This window comes from Rhamphochromis longiceps, linkage group LG10 (assembly GCF_057381845.1).
Source record: "Rhamphochromis longiceps isolate RC_006_pf linkage group LG10, R_longiceps_female_GT1.1, whole genome shotgun sequence".
In the NCBI taxonomy this organism is placed as follows: domain Eukaryota; kingdom Metazoa; phylum Chordata; class Actinopteri; order Cichliformes; family Cichlidae; genus Rhamphochromis; species Rhamphochromis longiceps.
The window spans coordinates 20,660,824-20,678,625 of record NC_140566.1 but is presented as its reverse complement, the minus strand read 5'-3'; the positions used below and the strand labels follow the sequence as shown (position 1 = coordinate 20,678,625).

The 17,802-nt window shown below is 39.4% G+C and overlaps 2 protein-coding genes across 4 annotated transcripts in view; one reads left to right on the top strand and one right to left on the bottom strand.

Annotated features, from left to right (window-relative positions):
• Positions 1 to 4,436, top strand: part of coro6 (coronin 6) — a 15,292-nt gene extending 10,856 nt beyond the window's left edge. For 2 of the 3 annotated variants that reach the window (XM_085420823.1, XM_085420821.1), the window contains exons 9-11: positions 835 to 892; positions 1,353 to 1,580; positions 2,063 to 4,436. In XM_085420823.1, the coding sequence (XP_085276949.1) occupies positions 835 to 892; positions 1,353 to 1,580; positions 2,063 to 2,185 (409 nt within the window). In that variant the 3' untranslated portion in view covers positions 2,186 to 4,436. The other variant, XM_085420822.1, reaches the window with a different exon arrangement.
• LOC146660792 (von Willebrand factor A domain-containing protein 7-like) lies at positions 4,436 to 17,802 on the bottom strand. Its single transcript, XM_085420820.1, has 15 exons — positions 15,796 to 17,802; positions 15,436 to 15,708; positions 15,245 to 15,338; positions 14,979 to 15,113; positions 13,153 to 13,339; positions 12,895 to 13,070; positions 12,654 to 12,766; positions 12,445 to 12,561; positions 12,028 to 12,222; positions 11,807 to 11,939; positions 11,268 to 11,417; positions 8,679 to 8,771; positions 8,320 to 8,591; positions 7,914 to 8,207; positions 4,436 to 5,090 (listed from the first exon to the last, which is right to left on the bottom strand). Exons 1-15 carry the CDS (start codon positions 15,976 to 15,978, stop codon positions 4,683 to 4,685), a joined length of 2,823 nt encoding a protein of 940 aa, XP_085276946.1. The 5' UTR covers positions 15,979 to 17,802; the 3' UTR covers positions 4,436 to 4,682.

Sequence of the window (17,802 nt, the reverse complement as noted above, 5' to 3'; positions counted from 1 at the left end):
TAGGAATTATATTTAAAAATGCCTTAAGTGCTCAGGTAGACTAGAAAATAACTGTATAAGTACCAGACCACTATAAAGTTTGCTATAAAAGTTTCAGCTTCTCCAGCGTCCCTACAGTTGCTGTTGTCTCTGCAAACTGCTTTGCAACCCACCTCCATCTCAGCTTCTCCTTTTTGGGCCTTTTTACTTTGTCTTTAGTATTTTGGTAATGCCTGCGCTCGTGTGCTCGCAGATTGAAATAGTAATCTTTGGTCCTGTCTGAAATCTAGTTTTTGAAAATCAATATCACAAGATGTCAAAGAATAAATAGTCACACAACTATATTTGGGCATATCTGCAGCAGCGATTCACAGCCCTTTTCATGTTTTAGTGATTCCACTGATTTAATGGATGTGTTGCCATTTTAGCCTTCAGATAAATGAAACAAATATGCAGTAGTTATTACATCAGTTATTATTGCAGACAATTTGGTCCATTAATTTTCTACTTAGCACAAGTGTTCATATTGGAAATTTCCATTTTGTTCACCTTAAAAGCTTCACCACTGAATGCTTTGTATTCTCTAAACACTGCTAAATGCTCATGAACCATAAACTCTCTGACATGGACATTTCTAAATATCAGAAATGATAGTTTATGTCTTTGCAGAAAGCTGCAAAAGTAGTCCTTTTTCCATATAGTTCTCATATACATCTCCATATGTGATAAACAATTATGTGACTTACTGATTGCAGGTGAGATTGATTATTCAGTTCTTATAGACAGACATTTAAAAATACGTACAACGACAACTGTGATAACTTGTGGCCGTGTCCTCTTTTCTCATCTTATCAGGTTGTATAAGCTGCTTGACAAGAAATGTGAGCCCATCACAATGACAGTGCCCAGAAAAGTAAGCCTGACTCACCCTTCCATTATGGTCTTCATGCTCTGCTGTGTTTGACTTTGACAATGGTGCAAGATGAAGATATCAGTCTTATACTTTATCGAAACAGAAATCCTGGACTTGTCACACCACACTTCTATCTGGCTCCTTAAAACTCAAACACGAATCAACCTTTGTCGCTGCAGTTTCATTTGAATACAGTTCAGCTGAATGGAAAACCATTAATGTTTACATCCTGCCACGAGCACCTTGTGAGGCTTCCTTCTGCACAGTGATTGGTTCTTAGCTGTAGTTTAGTGCAACGAAAGGCTTCTTCGACACACTGCTCCCAGTGTTTGTGGATTGTTTCTGATGCTATCCAGTGGAGGACAAATACACATGTTTGATATTAGGGATGAACTTGCAGCTTTACTTTTTACTTCACACAAACGTCTCTGTTGTCCCCTTGATCTTCCCTGTTGCACAGTCGGACCTCTTTCAAGATGATCTGTACCCAGACACAGCAGGACCCGAGCCCGCCATGGAACCCGAGGAGTGGCTTGATGGCCGAGATGAAGATCCCATCCTGGTGTCCATGAGGCAGGGCTACGTGCCGCCGAAGAGCAGAGAGCTCAAAGTGGTGAAGAAGAACGTCCTGGACTCCAGACCCACCACCCGACGCAGCATGTCCACTTTGGACACCAACAGCCTGCCGGTAAGCCCACTTCCTGCACCTCCTGCACATGAACTATTTTCAACATTAATTTAGCAGTATAAGATGACTCCTCTCTACTAATCTGCATTCACATTATAGGCTCCCAAAGCCTGGATGTATTTTTATACATCTTATGTATAACCATGTACAGCACAGTTGAATGATTTCTTAGTCCTGTAATCTGACTGTTGGTAAAAAAAAAAAAAAAAGAAAGAAAGAAAGAAAAGAAAACAACAACAATAACAAAAAGTGACTCTGTTTTAACCCTTTTCTGTTTTCTTTTCTCTTGTAATTCCATCTGCCCACAACCTTTTTTGTTCAAAGCTTTCACCTGTTTTCATTGATTTCCTCTAGTCCTAGTCATCTTCCTTAACCTATTCTTCAAACATTTTCCTTAATTTCACCTTCTTATCACAGTCTTTTTTCCTTTCTGTTTCCCTTTTATCCTTCTGCACACTTGTCTCCCCTCTTCTCCTTTCCAGCCTCAGCTGCTTGAGAGGTTACTGGAAGAGATTCAGAATCTGAAGGCCACAGTGTTGTCTCAGGAGAAGAGAATCTGTGACCTGGAGAATAAGCTTTCCCAGTACACCAATGGCAGTGCCTGATGTGCATGTAAACATGGTCTGAAGAACTGGTCTGAATATTATTGACGAGGATTCACTCTTGTGAATGCTTATGAATGTGTACACGTGACCATTCGACAGATTTGAGGAAATTGCATCTGTACCCCTTTCGATGGTTGATTCTATAAAATCTTTATCCCGGTTTTACCTTTCATTCTACTGCAGGATATTTTTTGGGATAGTCACAATTTTACAGCGAAAAGGACGGAGGTGATGTTTGTGTGAAGGCACTGTAAGTTTGAGAGTGTAAGTTGGGTTAAAGGGATAAAAAAAAAAAGGTTTCTATTAGAGAAAAAAGAAAATGTAGAAAACAGATTTAAAAAAATGCAAGCGCAAGACTTTTATAATTTGCTTCTATAAAAAATACAGGCCCGCTTCAAACCTGCCCACACATCCTCCCACTGCATGTGGAGTCACGGGTCTCGAAGTTAAGAAGAAACATTAACAGAGACATTTCCCCTCAAATCAGGATCTGGATTGATTAATACAGTCTTCACATAGAGTGAATTAAGATCATTCCTCAGCTGGCTTAAGCTGCCTGTTCTGATTCAGCTGCAGAAATTAAAACAACCTTTCTTAAGGTCAGGAAAAAAGTTAAAAACATGAAAAGCACAAATAAACATTACTTTAGAAGATCCTTTTTTGAAGCTTGAATTCACGTTCATTCTTTTATTTGTGTTTGCTGTGCTACGCACATGCTAAGACCATCACATGCCGTATTACAGAGCTAGTTCATGTCAAACGACAGAACTCATAGTATTTATGGGGATTTGTTTCCTGTTTCCTACACAAAACACGTGCTGACCTGTGATCGTTGTGCACTCATGTCGAGGGCCTCGTGACCTCACCAAAACTAAATCAGTTTAGAAAGTTAATGCAGGAGACCCTCGAAGCGGCGTGAGAGTGTGCACGGGCTGGCTTGGAATCGGGATGCTGCAGTGGACATGCTCGCACCATCACTAAACACTCACAAAAAGCCACACAAACAAACAAGGACACATTTCAGCATTTCAACCCCCTGTGTCGCAGATGACCAGTTTATTTAAATAATGCTCAGAAAAATTTTCAATATGTAAATAGTGATAAAAGGAAACAGGAGAAGAAAATGTAGCAAAATGTGAAAAGAGAAACGTTTTGTTGTGTAAAGGTTATACATTAGACACATTATGACAACAATAAAAAGTGGTTTTTTTTTACTGCTTGACTTGTTCATTTCTTGTTGCCCCATTTCCACCATTAACATTTTTTTTAAATTTCCATCCAAAGAGCTTCCAAAACACCTGTTTTTACCTTTTTTTTAAACTCTCACAAACTGTGAAAATGTGGAAACTGAGCAGTACAAATTAGAGCATGATAAATTAAGAAGAGCATTAGCTTCATAACAGATAGACAGAATTAAATACGTCAAGTTTCAATCAAAAATCAGTTCCCATATTAGCTGAGAAATCAGTGGTTTAAGATATGAAGCTGTATGTATGATCAAAATCCCCCCAAAAAGACATAACATGGATGAATAATGTTTTTATGCGTAATTATGGAAATATATACAGTACTGTAAACGTCTTGAGCCACTGACTCATTTCATAATATTTTGCTATGAAAACGAACTATGTGTCAACATAACACAGCCTGAACTGGTAAAATGGTAAATGGCATGTATTTGTATAGCACTTTACTAGACCCTAAGGACTCTCTTAGGCAGGCTTTCTGCTAATTCCTTTAAGTAGTCTTCAGGAACAGTTCTGCAGACTTCTGGAAAGACATTCAATGCTCTTCTTTGGATGTTGGCTGCCTTTTGTTCCGTTTTCTGCGAACAGGATCCCAAAATGCTTCAATAATGTTCAGGTCTGGTCTCCGGGGAGGCCAATTCATGATTGCTGTCTTTTTCTGTTGTGTTATTCTTTCCATCTCAGTTAATTCTCGTAGCTCAACTTGCTGGTGCACAACTTGACAAACTGTGATATCTCTGGCATTTTTTTTTGTAGATTTGGCTAAAAAAGTGAGATCAAATTCTGTGTTTTTGCAAAAGGTTGTGTTGTAATAAAGGGTTTTAAATTCTTTGATAGGATGTCTGCTTTGAGCTAGCTGCCTTTCTTATGTTTCATTGACTCATAGGTCAGTGTAAACTGACCAGAAAGAACATTATTATGAAAATGATCAGGTACATGGACTGGACTGAAAAAGAGTGAAAAGGCACCCAATGTCCGAAGAAAAACTTCAGAACGTCTGGAGAAGTATTGATCAGGACTACTTGATACAAGTGAAATAGAAGAAAGTAAGCAGATTTTAAAGAAATTAGAGGTGGCATAATGGTTGTGCACAGTGCTGTAATATATTTCAAGGCATCAGTTTTTGTAAGTGCCTCCATACCACAGTAGCCAATATACTAGTAGTAGTTAAATGTCAAAAATAGAACTGATATAACTTATACATATATATTGACATACATAAATTATAGCTGTACCACACTGACATGGAGTCACTGGATGCCCATTTTTGTCAGAATGTGGAGTCCCACAATCACAATGCTGAGACAAAATAAGGGCGACCAAGTGAGCTTTGTGGCTTCAGAGACAGGAGATATTGTACCTTGCCTTCCGCTGTAGGAGCAGGTGGCTACATTACCCACGCGATCCACAACCTCTATCTCCATGTCAGGTGAACAGCAGGATGCGCTGTAGTACACCAGTGTTATGTTCTCATTGCTTGAATCCAGGGTGGTGTTTATGGTCCCGTTTCCTTGCTTGAGGGTGACAAGATCAACGCCCGTCCCATCAGCTCCATCAGTCACCCGGCTAGAGACCTCCCACATCCTCATGCTGCAGTTAACAGAGCAGTTGGTCTGCAGGCTGAGCTGCTCACACACTGGTGCCTTGAAATCGGTCACCTAAAAGGGGAAGGAAAATGCATGAAGTCAGCAAAAAGCCTGAATCTAAAGGAACTGCAACTTCCTCAATATTTGCTCTATAGAAATGTGTTTCTTTGTTACTTATGATTGGCTTAAAGTGATTTTAGTTGGTGCACAGCAGGTTAGCTAAGCATAAAAAAACCTTCAGGCCTGTAGTTTAACGAACAGAGATGATAAAATTTATTACAATTGACTTTTTTTTTCCAACAATTCTTTTTATTAATGATTTTTCATGAAATACCCAAAAAGGGGTAATGGAAAAGAAAATTATCCCTCCTTCATGGAGGGAAGCAATGATTTCCATTATACCAAAAGAAGGAAAAGATAAATTAGAATGTAGCAACTATCGCCCAATCAGTGTATTGAATATTGACTACAAGTTGTTTACATCTATTATCTCTAAGAGACTAGAAATGATATTACCTAGGTTAATACATAATGACCAAACGGGTTTTATTAAACATAGACAGGCCAGGGACAACATCAGAAAGGTTTTGCACATATTGCGGCAAGTTGACAAACAAAAATTAGAGACCTTAGTGTTAAGCTTAGATGCCGAGAAGGCATTTGACTCAGTGAGATGGTCCTTTTTATACAAAGTGCTTGAGAAGTTTAATTTTCATACATCTATAATTGATATTATCTCAGAGTTATACAACAAACCAACAGCTAAAATCAAAATCAATGGGGACCTCACCGAATAATTTATATTGGAACGAGGGACACGACAGGGTTGCTGCATTTCACCGCTGCTTTTTGCTTTGTTTATAGAACCACTAAGTCAGTGGATTAGGCAGAATCAGCATATAACAGGAGTACGAATGCCAGGAGGGGAACAGAAATTAGCATTATTTGCTGACGACTTACTTTTAACATTAACCTGTCCCTCACAGGCACTCCCCCATCTCATGGAAGCACTATCACAGTATGGTTCTTTATCGGGATATAAGGTCAATATAAATAAAACGCAGGTATTAACTTTAAACTATGAACCACCAGTTGAAATTAAGAATCGTTATAAATGGAAATGGGATGCAGATAGCATTATGTATTTAGGGGTGGTAATACATCGTGACTTCACCAAAATGTTCAATGTCAACTATGCCCCTCTAAATGAATCTATAAAATCAGATATACAAAGATGGAACGCTATTCCATTTCTGGACCTACACTCCAGGATTGAATCAATCAGATTAAATATTCTTCCCCGACTGCTGTATTTGTTTCAGTCTCTACCGATTGCCATACCACAAAAACAGTTTGCGGCATGGGATAGAACATTGTCAAAATACATCTGGAATGGGAAAAAAGCTAGAGTTAAATATAAAACGCTCCAATTAAAGAAAGAAAAGGGAGGTCGTGGGCTTCCCTGTCTACGAGAATATTATTGTGCAGCTCAGTTAAGACCGCTGATTTGTCTCTGTTGTCCAAACTACACCGCCGGATGGAAAGATGTTGAAGGAACAATAGTAAAAGAAATACCAGTTTCAGCTTTAATATCGGACATAAACTTGCAGAATAAAATACATATGGCAGATAAACCTATACTACAAATAATGATATCTGCTTGGAAAGAAGTAATAAAAATTGGTGGTTTGGAAAATGCCTCTAAGGTTTTAAGATGGTGTGCATATGATTCAGATTTTACTCCAAATCAATATGATAATAGATTCAAAAACTGGATTTCAAAAGGAATAACTAATTATTATTCATTTGTCTATAAGGGTGCATTTCAAAGCTTTGAATCTTTAAGGAGTAAACATGACTTGGGATCAGATGATTTTTTTAGATATCTACAGATCAGAAATTATTTTAATCAAAACTTAAAAGTGAACCTAAACGAATTACAATTTGTAGAAACATTCTTATTACTAATCAAATCTGAAGTGCAAAGTAAAATTATTTCTAAATTATATAACAGCATCCAGCGGTGTAAAAACGACAGCACTCTGTATATTAAAGCGAAGTGGGAATAGGAGGGTAATTTGACAATTACAGAGAAGTGTTGGGCTCACGCATGCAAGATACAGTGGGCTACCACTGGGTCTAATGTTTGGCGTGAATTTTGCTGGAAAAGCATTATGAGATTTTTCATTACCCCTGCTCAACAAAGATATCGAGGAATTGGTGATAAATGTTGGAGATGTGGGGGAGACGGAGCGAACCATTTCCACATCTTTTGGGACTGTAAAGTTATTCGCCAGTATTGGTCTCTAATCCATGATCATTTACAAAATGTTTTTTCATTTGTTTTTCCTTCAACTTTTGAGACCATATTTTTGTGCAATGCACCAGTGGATAAACTGAATTCCAATGACAGAAGACTCCTGTATATCCTTCTGGCCGCAAGTAAAAAGCCTCTTACGAGAAGATGGCTTAAGCCTGAACCACCAATGATAGAAGACTGGATACATTCTGTACAAGAGATCTATACGATGGAAAAAATGTCATTTTCTCTTAAACTTCAGAGAGATACCTTCTACGGAATATGGTCTAAATGGACAGACTATGTTAAGCATATGAGGTGTGATTTTGTATATGATGTTACAACCCTGAGTAGTACGTAAACCTTCCTGCCCTGCTGCCTCCTAACCCTAGTTTTTTTTTCTCTCTTCTTCTTTTCTTTTCTCTTCTTTTTTTGTCTTCTTTATTTTTCAATTATAAGTTAAAATGTGACAGCAAAGAAAGTGTAAAAAGGTAAACTACTGTTATGTTCAACAGCTGTCCCAATAAAAGAGATAATAATAAAAAAAAGAAATACCCAAAAAGCTTAAAACAAAAAGTTTACAGTTATAGTATTACCGTGTTAAGAACGGAGAAGCGCAACACAATGTAGTTACTGTCTGTGCCCCCAGGAGCCTCGGCCTCAATGGCCAGGGTGACATCAGTTCCAGATGTGGTATTCAGAGGTGCTGAGAGGGTCACTGTGCCATTATTAGTGATTCCAGGCTCCAGGAACATACTGGTTGGAAATGTAGAGTCGAACCCTCTGCTGTTGGTGGATCGAATTGTGAAGTTTCCACCTGTTCCACTCGTCATCAGAGTGAAGGGCACAGAAAATAGCGTTCCGGGTACTATGATGGTCTCTGGATTAGCCTTTACAAAGAGAGAGTACATTTATAGAGATACTTATTTGAGCTGCTGCATGTTTTTCCATGTTTGATTTGATGCTTTTGTGTCACAAAACAAGTCGTGGATTGCAGCTCACATTTATCGTCAGATTTGATGATCTGAAGTTGGTTGGTGACTGTCTCTGGAAGAGTATTAAAGCCTTGGAGGTGAAACTATCAGCTTGTCCCTTCACCTGCACCTCAAAGTCCTCTGATGGAAACTTGTCAACCAGAACCAAGATGCTTGCATTGCTCTGCGGCACCAAGACTCCTTTAATCACCTCTGACCCAGATGATCCAACCAGAGTGACTTCTGTCACCGTGGCAGTGTCACTCCCCGTTAAAGACATCAACAGGCTACCATTGCCACCTTTCAAGAAAAAGTCAATTCATTACGTCTAATGTTTTAATGGTATGTTACATCTGCAGATCACCAAGTCTTAACAGTTGCCTTTACCAGCACTGGGACGTGTCGCCAGGGTATCAAATCCTCCAAAAGGGCCCTGTGACACCACCACTAAGTCAAAGAAGAAGTCGATAGGACTCTGACCTAAAAATGATGAGGGGGTAAAAAAAAACAAAACGAAAAAAGTCAAATATATGGAGGGCCTGGAGACTAATGGCAATGGAAATAATGCATTTCATGAACTGATAATTCTGAATACGACAAATACTTACAAATAACATAATATCTAAATAAATTCTAACTATTATATGATTAAAATAAAATTAAAGACTTTTTTTTTTTAATTCTAAATGATATATAAATCGGGCAGCACGGTGGCACAGTGGTTAGCACTGTTGCCGCACAGCAAGAAGGTCCTGAGTTCAATTCCACCATCAGGCCGGGGTCTTTCTGTGTGGAGTTTGCATGTTCTCCCCGTGTTTGCGTGGGTTCTCTCCGGGTACTCCGGCTTCCTCCCACCGTCCAAAGACATGCAGCTTGTGGGGATAGGTTAATTGGATAATCCAAATTGCCACTAGGTGTGAATGTGCGAGTGAATGTGAGAGCGAATGGTTGTCTGTCCCTGTGTGTTGGCCCTGCGACAGACTGGCGACCTGTCCAGGGTGTACCCCGCCTCTCGCCCCATGACAGCTGGGATAGGCTCCAGCGCCCCTGGAAAGGATAAGCGGAAGCGAATGGATGGATGGATATATAAATCCATAAAAAAGAGGTTCAAATAGGATGGGTTTATGGAAAAACTAAACACTAACAATAATAAAGAGTTTGAATTAAAACTTCAAAAAACCTTTTTAATAATTTAAAAATGAAATCTAAAGCATAGTGAATAGATTCAAGAACCAGGAATTAAGAATACAGAATTTTGTTTTTATTCAGACTTTTAAAAATATAGTTCCTTTTCCTCTTTCTATTTCCACTTCCTGTTGGTGTTTGAATATGTTGAGTCATTAGCATTTCCATTTAGCCTTTAAGACAACGAAAATAAATCCTCACAGACTACTTACGTTTTTCTAGGCTGCCCAAAGACCTGTGCTGCCAAGGAAACTTTTTAAATAAGTATGAGATCTTTCATGAGGCTATTTTGCCTTCATATTCACTCTCTCAACATTTCTGGCAAAGAATTTTAAGGAACACAGCAGTGAAATGGATCCTCACAGAGTATCCACTGGTGGAGAGACGCATCTTCTGCTCTTCGCCCGATAATGTGTTAAAGCTAACATGCTAACATTGCTAACGCTAGCAGCCCTTCATGCTCCACTAATCTAGTAGCAACATACAAAATTTACAGGAATTTGGACTCTAAGCCATGAGATTATTTTAGTTTTGGAAAGACTTTTAAGCTTGTAAGCTTAAAGTTTAGCTTGTAAAATAATCTAATATTTTTTCTGAATTACTTATTTTTATACATCAACTGGTAAAACAATATTAATTTAGCATAGAATAAACTAATTACAGCAGAACACGAACATGCTAAATTTAAAGCTTGATAGTGTAGTTAGATTAGTATCTTAAGTTAGCTTATATAACAGCCGGGCAGCACGATGGTACTGTGGCCACCTCATAGCAGACGGTTCTAGGTTTGAACCACTGGTAAAGGAGTCTTCATCCATATACATGGATGGAAATTAGCACCAGGCGAATGTCTGTGCTTGAATGTAGCAGTTTTCATAGTGTAAAAGTGTAATCTTTTGACCTATACAACACATGGACCACTGGAATTTCATTGTCATTGCCAGTACTTTGTTTTATGTGAAATCAAAAAGCCCTTAAAGAACTTTTTAAATAATAGAATTGGCTTAGTTCTAGTGAATCAATAGCAAAACCATTTCTGGTTTTCTGTTGTTCAAATATACATACAATAGATTCTCTGCATTGCTCTACTCTGGCTGATAAAATCTAAGTATTTTAGATTTTTTTCCTTTCATTCATTAACAAAATATGAGATACATGAAGATGCCATGTTACTGACATGCTAACTGTAATAATGCAGGTATGTCTAACCTGTATTGTTACTGTGAGCATTCCCTGCACATGTGCTGGCATCATAGCAAGTGTGCTAGAAATGTTCACCATCTCCTAGGATATAGCATTATTAGTCAAATAACAAAATAAATTCATGTTTTTACACAAAACACAGCTACAGGATGTGAACACTAATAACAGTGCAATTATAGTTTGGAAACAAAGGGAGAAACGTTCACTTTTAACAACGTTTCCACTCAGGTGAGAGGTAACTGAACTGAACTTGGCTCAGACAGGACAGGACATGCCAATCATATTTTAAGAGATCCTTTTAGGGGTTGTCATAGCTCACCCGGTTGAGCCAGTTACTTATGATACAGAAGATGATGCAAGTGTTTGGTTTTAGACCCATCTAAAACTGCTTGCATGTTATCCCCCTACCTTTCTGCTTTCCTATCTACAACGCCAGACATCAAATAGATGCAAACTCTATTCGTTTTTATTAAAAACTTTGTTGTAATGGTAATTTAGTACATCCATTCTGACAGCTTATTAGTTCATTCAAACCTATACCTCAAGGCCCCAGGGATAAGAAACAAAAGTATCGACTGACAGTCTCACCTATGACCTTCAGAGTGTAGGGGTTACTTGACACCATTCTCATTTCCCATTTTCCAGTTTGTTTTTTTAGCTGCAGGGACCAGAAGTTTCCCACAGACTGGGATGTAATGATCAGTGACCCCATTGTGTCACTGCTATCCTGAGATTTACCTGTTAGAACACAGATAGAAAACAGACTATTTTTAGGAATTTATTATTAAATGATAATTTTTTTAACATCAAAAATTAGGGTTACTGCATTTAGTAGTTTTAAACATCTTTATCAATATTTATGTAACAAAACAGCATTTATCACCATGATAAATGCTGTTTTGTTCAAAAATCAGGCAAAATCTGAATTTGACTACTGTGTAAACAGAATGTAGGGGACAGTATAGACTGCCACTGCTTTGTTGGGCAGGCTCAGAAATGACGTCATGACCGACGAATAGTAAAAACTCTTTTTTATTTCAGTCAACAACAACAACAACAACAACAACAAGTTGACTGAAATAAAAAATTTCAATTCAATTTTTCCACAGTCCTTCAGAATAGCATACCTGTGGGGCTAATGAGAGTAAAAGTGATGGATTCCCCAGTAATGTAAACTGTAGGATTTGTTACCGAGTCATCAATCATAAAAGTGAAGCTTTCAGCCTTTCCTGGGTTCCTGGCTGCTTGAAGAAGGGTCACCTGGAACATTACAGTAAGCACTTACATTAAAGAGCTGAAATCTTTGAAATGACAAATCCAGCCAGTAGTGAGATGTTTGTGAAATTACCAGAGAGGCGTTGGAGGACTCCTTTATGATGGCTGTGGCCTGAGGAAGTTGACTCTTTGTGATTTCGATAGCTTGGCCTCCTGAAGCCTGAGCCAGATCTCTGTACAGCTGAGCGTCAGCTTCTGCTATCCTATTGGATGGAGCACGCCGCTTCCGACTGTTGACTGATGATGTGTCAGTTATCATAAAATTGACCTGAGAAGAAAAAAAGGTGCATGAAAACAAGCTTAACCAAATCATAAAGCCTTTACAAACAATTAGACTGAGTTAAAAAAAAAAAGAAGGTAAAATACGACCATTACACTACTTTATTTATACATCTGCTTGTAGCAAAACATGCCCATCCCTGTTTCAATGACGTTTAAAAATGTAATCATCATTAAGATAAGTGTGTTATATTCTTAAACTACTACATACCACCGACTGGGTCCTCTCTATGAGTGCGATCACTGTGCTCTTCAGGTTTTTGTCTTTAGCGGCTGCGTCCGTGAAGAGGAAGATCTCAGAATTTGATGGAGCAGCGCTTAAAGCCAGCTGTGTGAGGAAAACCGCTTTGAATAATAGTTTTAGGTAAAACAACAAACATGCATCGAGCTTTTAAAATTACAGAACATATATCACTTCACCTGAAGCCCTGAGAGACTCATCTCCGGTGGATCTCCTCCACCGGTGGCTACAAGAGAATCAATCGCATTCTGGAAAACTGCTGAGTTTGTTGTCTTTGTCAGTGGTCCGAAGCCTGTTTGATGACATGAGTCAAAGTCAATATATATACTACTATTGTCCATTGTCACCTTATGAATTGGACAGAACAGTAACATTTCAGAACATTCAGAAAAGAAATTCGTAGCATCTCAGAGATCCTACCTGGATCATTAAATGGTACAAGAATGTACAGCGAGGGCTCATTGGCTGTTCCCACATCACGGTTGATTATAGTGGAAGTGACATTTTTCACTGTTGCAATGTCATCTTTCATGCTGCTTGTGGTGTCGATGACAAAACAAAGAGCCTTACTGGATCCTTTAAAGAGACCCATCATCCTGGGGGAAGGAGATGGAGAGAGATAAATGATAAAATGAACTTCTGCACCACAATGAACTGAAACACACAGAGCGTTTGTACCGCAAGAATGGTCTGTCACCAGCAGCCCCCCGAATGTCCTCTAGAAGCTCACTTGTTGCAGCTATTGCAATGTTTGCAGCTTGAGTGTGGAGATACCCATGGCTGGAACTCTCTTTGTCTTTGTTGATCCCACCTATAGGCTCGATCTTACTTGTCTGATCAACTGCCCCTCCATGACTGCATTTTCCTGTTCAGCAAATATTGCGAGAGAGGAATGATGAATACTTAAACACAGCTCTTTTTCCTTTTAACTTGTGTATTTAAGGGCTTGTTTCACTGAAGCTGACTTCCTCTTTTGTCTTGGTAAGCTTTTGGCCTGTCTGCTTAGTATATGATTTTTGTTCTTCCCCAGTCTCATTTCTTTAATAAGTCTCAGCTGTTTCCACTCCCCCTGAACACCCTAATTTATTATTGCTGTCTCAGCTTCTTCTTTGCCAGAGTGTCTGTTCACCTATCCCTTGTGGCTACCACCACCAGTGTTAATTACCCAGTTTAGGTTCTGTAAGTTGGAGTTCTTAATTTTATTTTCTGTTTTTTGTTTGTATTCTGGTCTCAGTAAAATGGTGTGTTTTCTCTGTAACTCCTCCTCCCTGTGAATCTGCTTTTGGATCCTCACATTTAACACATGATAATAAAAAAAAAGGGTTGTTATGCAATGTGCGACTTGGTTCATGAACTGGAATTACTTTTACACCATTGCTTTGGTGTCTCTGCAGCAGTTAGAAAAAGTTTTTCAGTTGATTTATCTGATGGATCCTTTGAGGACATACAGTAAGCTGTGTGTCAGTTGGATGTGCAGTACTCTGACTCAGTGTGATAAACTCTAAAGCAACAACTGAAGGCCAGGATGAATAATATTCCTTTTGTCCATAAGAGGAGGGGGTGGAAAATCTCAGAGTGAACGGCTGCTGTTTATTTCAAATCATCCTCAAGAAACTGTGATTGTGTTTTACTGACACTGTGATTTTGGATGAGACAGGTTTTAAAGGCACTTTTTTTGTTTCATATTTTAACTTAAGTAACGTGTACTAATGAAATACTATTTAAAGGATACTTTTTTATGTTATTTCACAAGGATGTTGGTTTATCTCTCATGTGCAAGAACCAATAACTAAAGTCTGTTTTTTCCATTCAAAAACTCACACAATCTGAAGAGCAGAGTGATGGCTGCTGTCGGTGATATTTTATTGGATCATAATGGTGCAATCGTATTTGCCCATTTAAATACAGCTATTTTTAAATACTGCTTTGACTCTTTATAAACTGAGTATAGTTTACAGTATGCTGACATCATTTAAATGAGTTTTTTCATTCACTCATGATAAACCGTCCTGTCCTGTAAGTATGAATAATTTGAACTGGTCAGTACGTCAGGTGGACGAGAATTTAGCGAAACTGCAAGAAGTGTCACATTTGTCTTTTCAAAGTGCCAGTGAAAGGACAAATGTGGCTTTGACCTTGAGGACATTGTGCATGCAATTAATGACCAATACTGGAGGAGGAGGAGCAATTTTTGTGAATTGTGGACGAATGATGAGACATGCATCGCCACAGCATGAGCTCACTGATCGTTTAGCCAGATGAGCTGATAAAACTTCAAAGTAATTGTAACTGTCAAGACAAATGTGGGTTAAAAAGCCATTAAAAAGTGCTGTAACTGCAATTTCAAATGCAGTGAAGTGGGATTAGAAGAATAAGTAATAGTAGAGTTAAAATAGATTTTAGTATGTAGGTTTTAGGTAAATCTCAGGAAAATCAGTGACATGTGAAGCCTCTTCTGAGTGTGGGAAAACAATGATGGTTTTGTAGAAGAGCGAAGCCCTTACCCTTTGGTTTCAATGCAAATACAGGCGTGAGACTAAAGTATCCAGATGTCAGGATCTTCTCCGCTATGATATCCTCCAAAATGTTGTTGCTGCAGTTGTTGCCGTCACAGCTGCGGCAGGTCGCCCTGCTCCTAGCTGGGAACATGTAAATCAGCATTTAAATTATGGCCTTGTTTTTTTAAATCTTTCTACTCTGAGATTGAATGATAGTTTTATCTGTATAATCTGTATGTCAGTACGGGTATCTCATCATACTATCTCTTTACCTGCTATGTTCCCAATGCTGGCGCCAGATTTGATTAGATTGGAGTTGGGGCTTTTTTCTCCCAGTTCTACCCAGTTGCTGTGACTGTAGAAATCCTCCAAGCGATGAAAAAAAAATAGGGTTATTATTTTACTCTGTTTTTGTTTGGTTTTTTGTTGTTGTTTTTAAACAGCAGTAAGTAATGATAAATACCTGCAAAGGATGCAGAATTTCTCCCAGGTTCTGCCTCGCTGCCTCATAATTCTCCAGCTTGTTGCTTGCTTTGACCGCCTGTATTCCCTCTATGATGATTTTCTTTCCTTGAACAAACATCTCATCATCAAAGTGGAAGCTGGCATTCAAGGCATAGCGGATGTCCACACGCACATTCCTGTATATGATGTGCAGAATGGACCGAACGAAAGTTTTAGATGACTGAGGTGCACCACAGGCCGTAGCAACACCCTGTATGGTGAAAGGCTGTGCCTAAACACACAAAGGAAATCATGTTGACATTACTGTTTTAAAAATCCTTGTTTCTGTTCATTTAACTTCAATGATTTGAGTTCTTACAGGGAAAATGAAGTCTGTCCCTTCAGCCTTAGCAAATGCTCGGCACACCTGCACAGTCACATTAAACAGGGCCTGCAGAGTGATGTCCAGGTGAGTCAGAGAACTGCCTGGCAGAATGTCAAAACCCAGAGCTCCAGTGCAAAGAAGCGAGAGCAACAATGCAGACGGCCACACAGACTTCATTGCTCCACCTGTCACACAACATGAAGTGGCAACATAAACATGTAATTACAGGCGTATGATGCATACAGGTTAAAAGTAAATATTTTTGGATATGCTGATTTTTAGGAATCACAACTGTCACCATCAATCTCATCAACCTGAGCATTTATTAGAATAAATGCTGAATTGTACATCTCAAACTGTACAGTAGGATTAAACAACAATGAGAACAAAGTCACAGCGATCCTCTGAAGCACTTGTCTATTTTAATAAGAAGAAAAGAAGGAATCTTTTAATCCTTTAATGCCCAGTGTATCATATTTAAAACATGAGTTTTTTGAGACTTCTACATCGTCAGTGTGCGTTTTTTTTGTTCGTTTTTATCATATTTTTCACAAATATGATAAGAATCCATCCGTCCATCCATCTTCATCCGCTTTATCCAGACCTCCCTCTCCCCAGCCACCTCCCCCAGCTTATCCGGTGGAACACCAAGGCGTTCCCAGGCTAGCCGAGAGATATAATCTCTCCAGCGTGTCCTGGATCGGCCCCGGGGCCTCCTCGCAGTGGAACATGCGAACCGTTCCAGTGCGAGCTGGAGGCCTTCACCCGATGAAGCCAACAGAACCACATCATCCGCGAAAAGCAGAGATGAGATTCTGAGGCCACCGAAGCGAAAGCCCTCCACCACTTGGCTGCGCCTAGAAATCCTGTCCATAAAAATTATGAACAGAATCGGTGACAAAGGGCAGCCCTGGCGGAGCCCATCACCCACCGGGAACGAGTCCGACTTATTGCCGGCAATGCGAACCAAGCTCTTGCAACGGTTGTACAGGGATCGAATGGCCCGTAGCAATGGGCCAGACACCCCATACTCCCGCAGCACCTCCCACAGGACACCCTGAGGGACACGGTCGAATGCCTTCTCCAAGTCCACAAAACACATGTAGACTGGTTGGGCAAACTCCCATGCACCTTCAAGTATCCTTGAAAGGATAGAGAGCTGGTCCAGTGTTCCGCGACCAGGACGAAAACCGCATTGTTCCTCCTGTATCCGAGGTTCGACTAGCGGACGAACTCTCCTTTCCAGCACCCTGGCATAGACTTTCCCAGGGAGGCTGAGGAGTGTGATCCCCCTGTAGTTGGAACACACCCTCCGGTCCCCCTTCTTAAAGATGGGGACCACCACCCCGGTCTGCCAGTCCACAGGTACTGCCCCTGATCTCCACGCAACATTGTAGAGGCGTGTCAACCAGGACAGCCCTACAACGTCCAGAGCCTTCAGGAACTCGGGGCGGACCTCATCAACACCAGGGGCTCTGCCACCAAGGAGTTGTTTAACTGCCTCAGTGACCTCGCCTCCGGAAATTGACGGGTCATTCCCCTCATCCCCAGACTCTGCTTCCTCCTCGGAAGACGTGTATGATAAGAATTTTTTTTTAATTGTCAGAGGTTGTCTAAACACAAATGAGAACTTTCTGGCAATTATTTTAGTTAAAGCGTTAAGTTCTCAATATACTATTCTGGCAATAAACTATTTTTATTGAATTCTCTTTAAATTCAATTCTATATAAATGTTGAAATTAAAGCAGTAATTCAAATAGTTAAACTCTGACTCAAACACTCAAAAATGCCAAATTATTCTAAAATGTTATAATAAATCAATAATAATAACACCATCTCAGAAATACTTCTACCACATTTTTATGCTGCTACAACAGCTACTAAAATCAAGCCTCTATCTTTCAGATGTTTCGCCAACAATGAGTTAAAGGATTACTGACCTTGTTGCTGTCCTGTGAACTGGAAAGTTATGTTGTCAGCACCTGCTTTTATGTTTCCTAA

Excerpts from the sequence above, each read along its gene's own strand:
- LOC146660792 (XM_085420820.1), bottom strand. The coding sequence starts at position 15,978 with ATGAAGTCTGTGTGGCCGTCTGCATTGTTGCTCTCGCTTCTTTGCACT. Across the intron at positions 15,709-15,795 it reads GGACAGACTTCATTTTCCCT|GCACAGCCTTTCACCATACA; the intron begins GTAAGAACTCAA and ends TTGTGTGTTTAG. Across the intron at positions 12,223-12,444 it reads TAGAGAGGACCCAGTCGGTG|GTCAATTTTATGATAACTGA; the intron begins GTATGTAGTAGT and ends TTTTCTTCTCAG.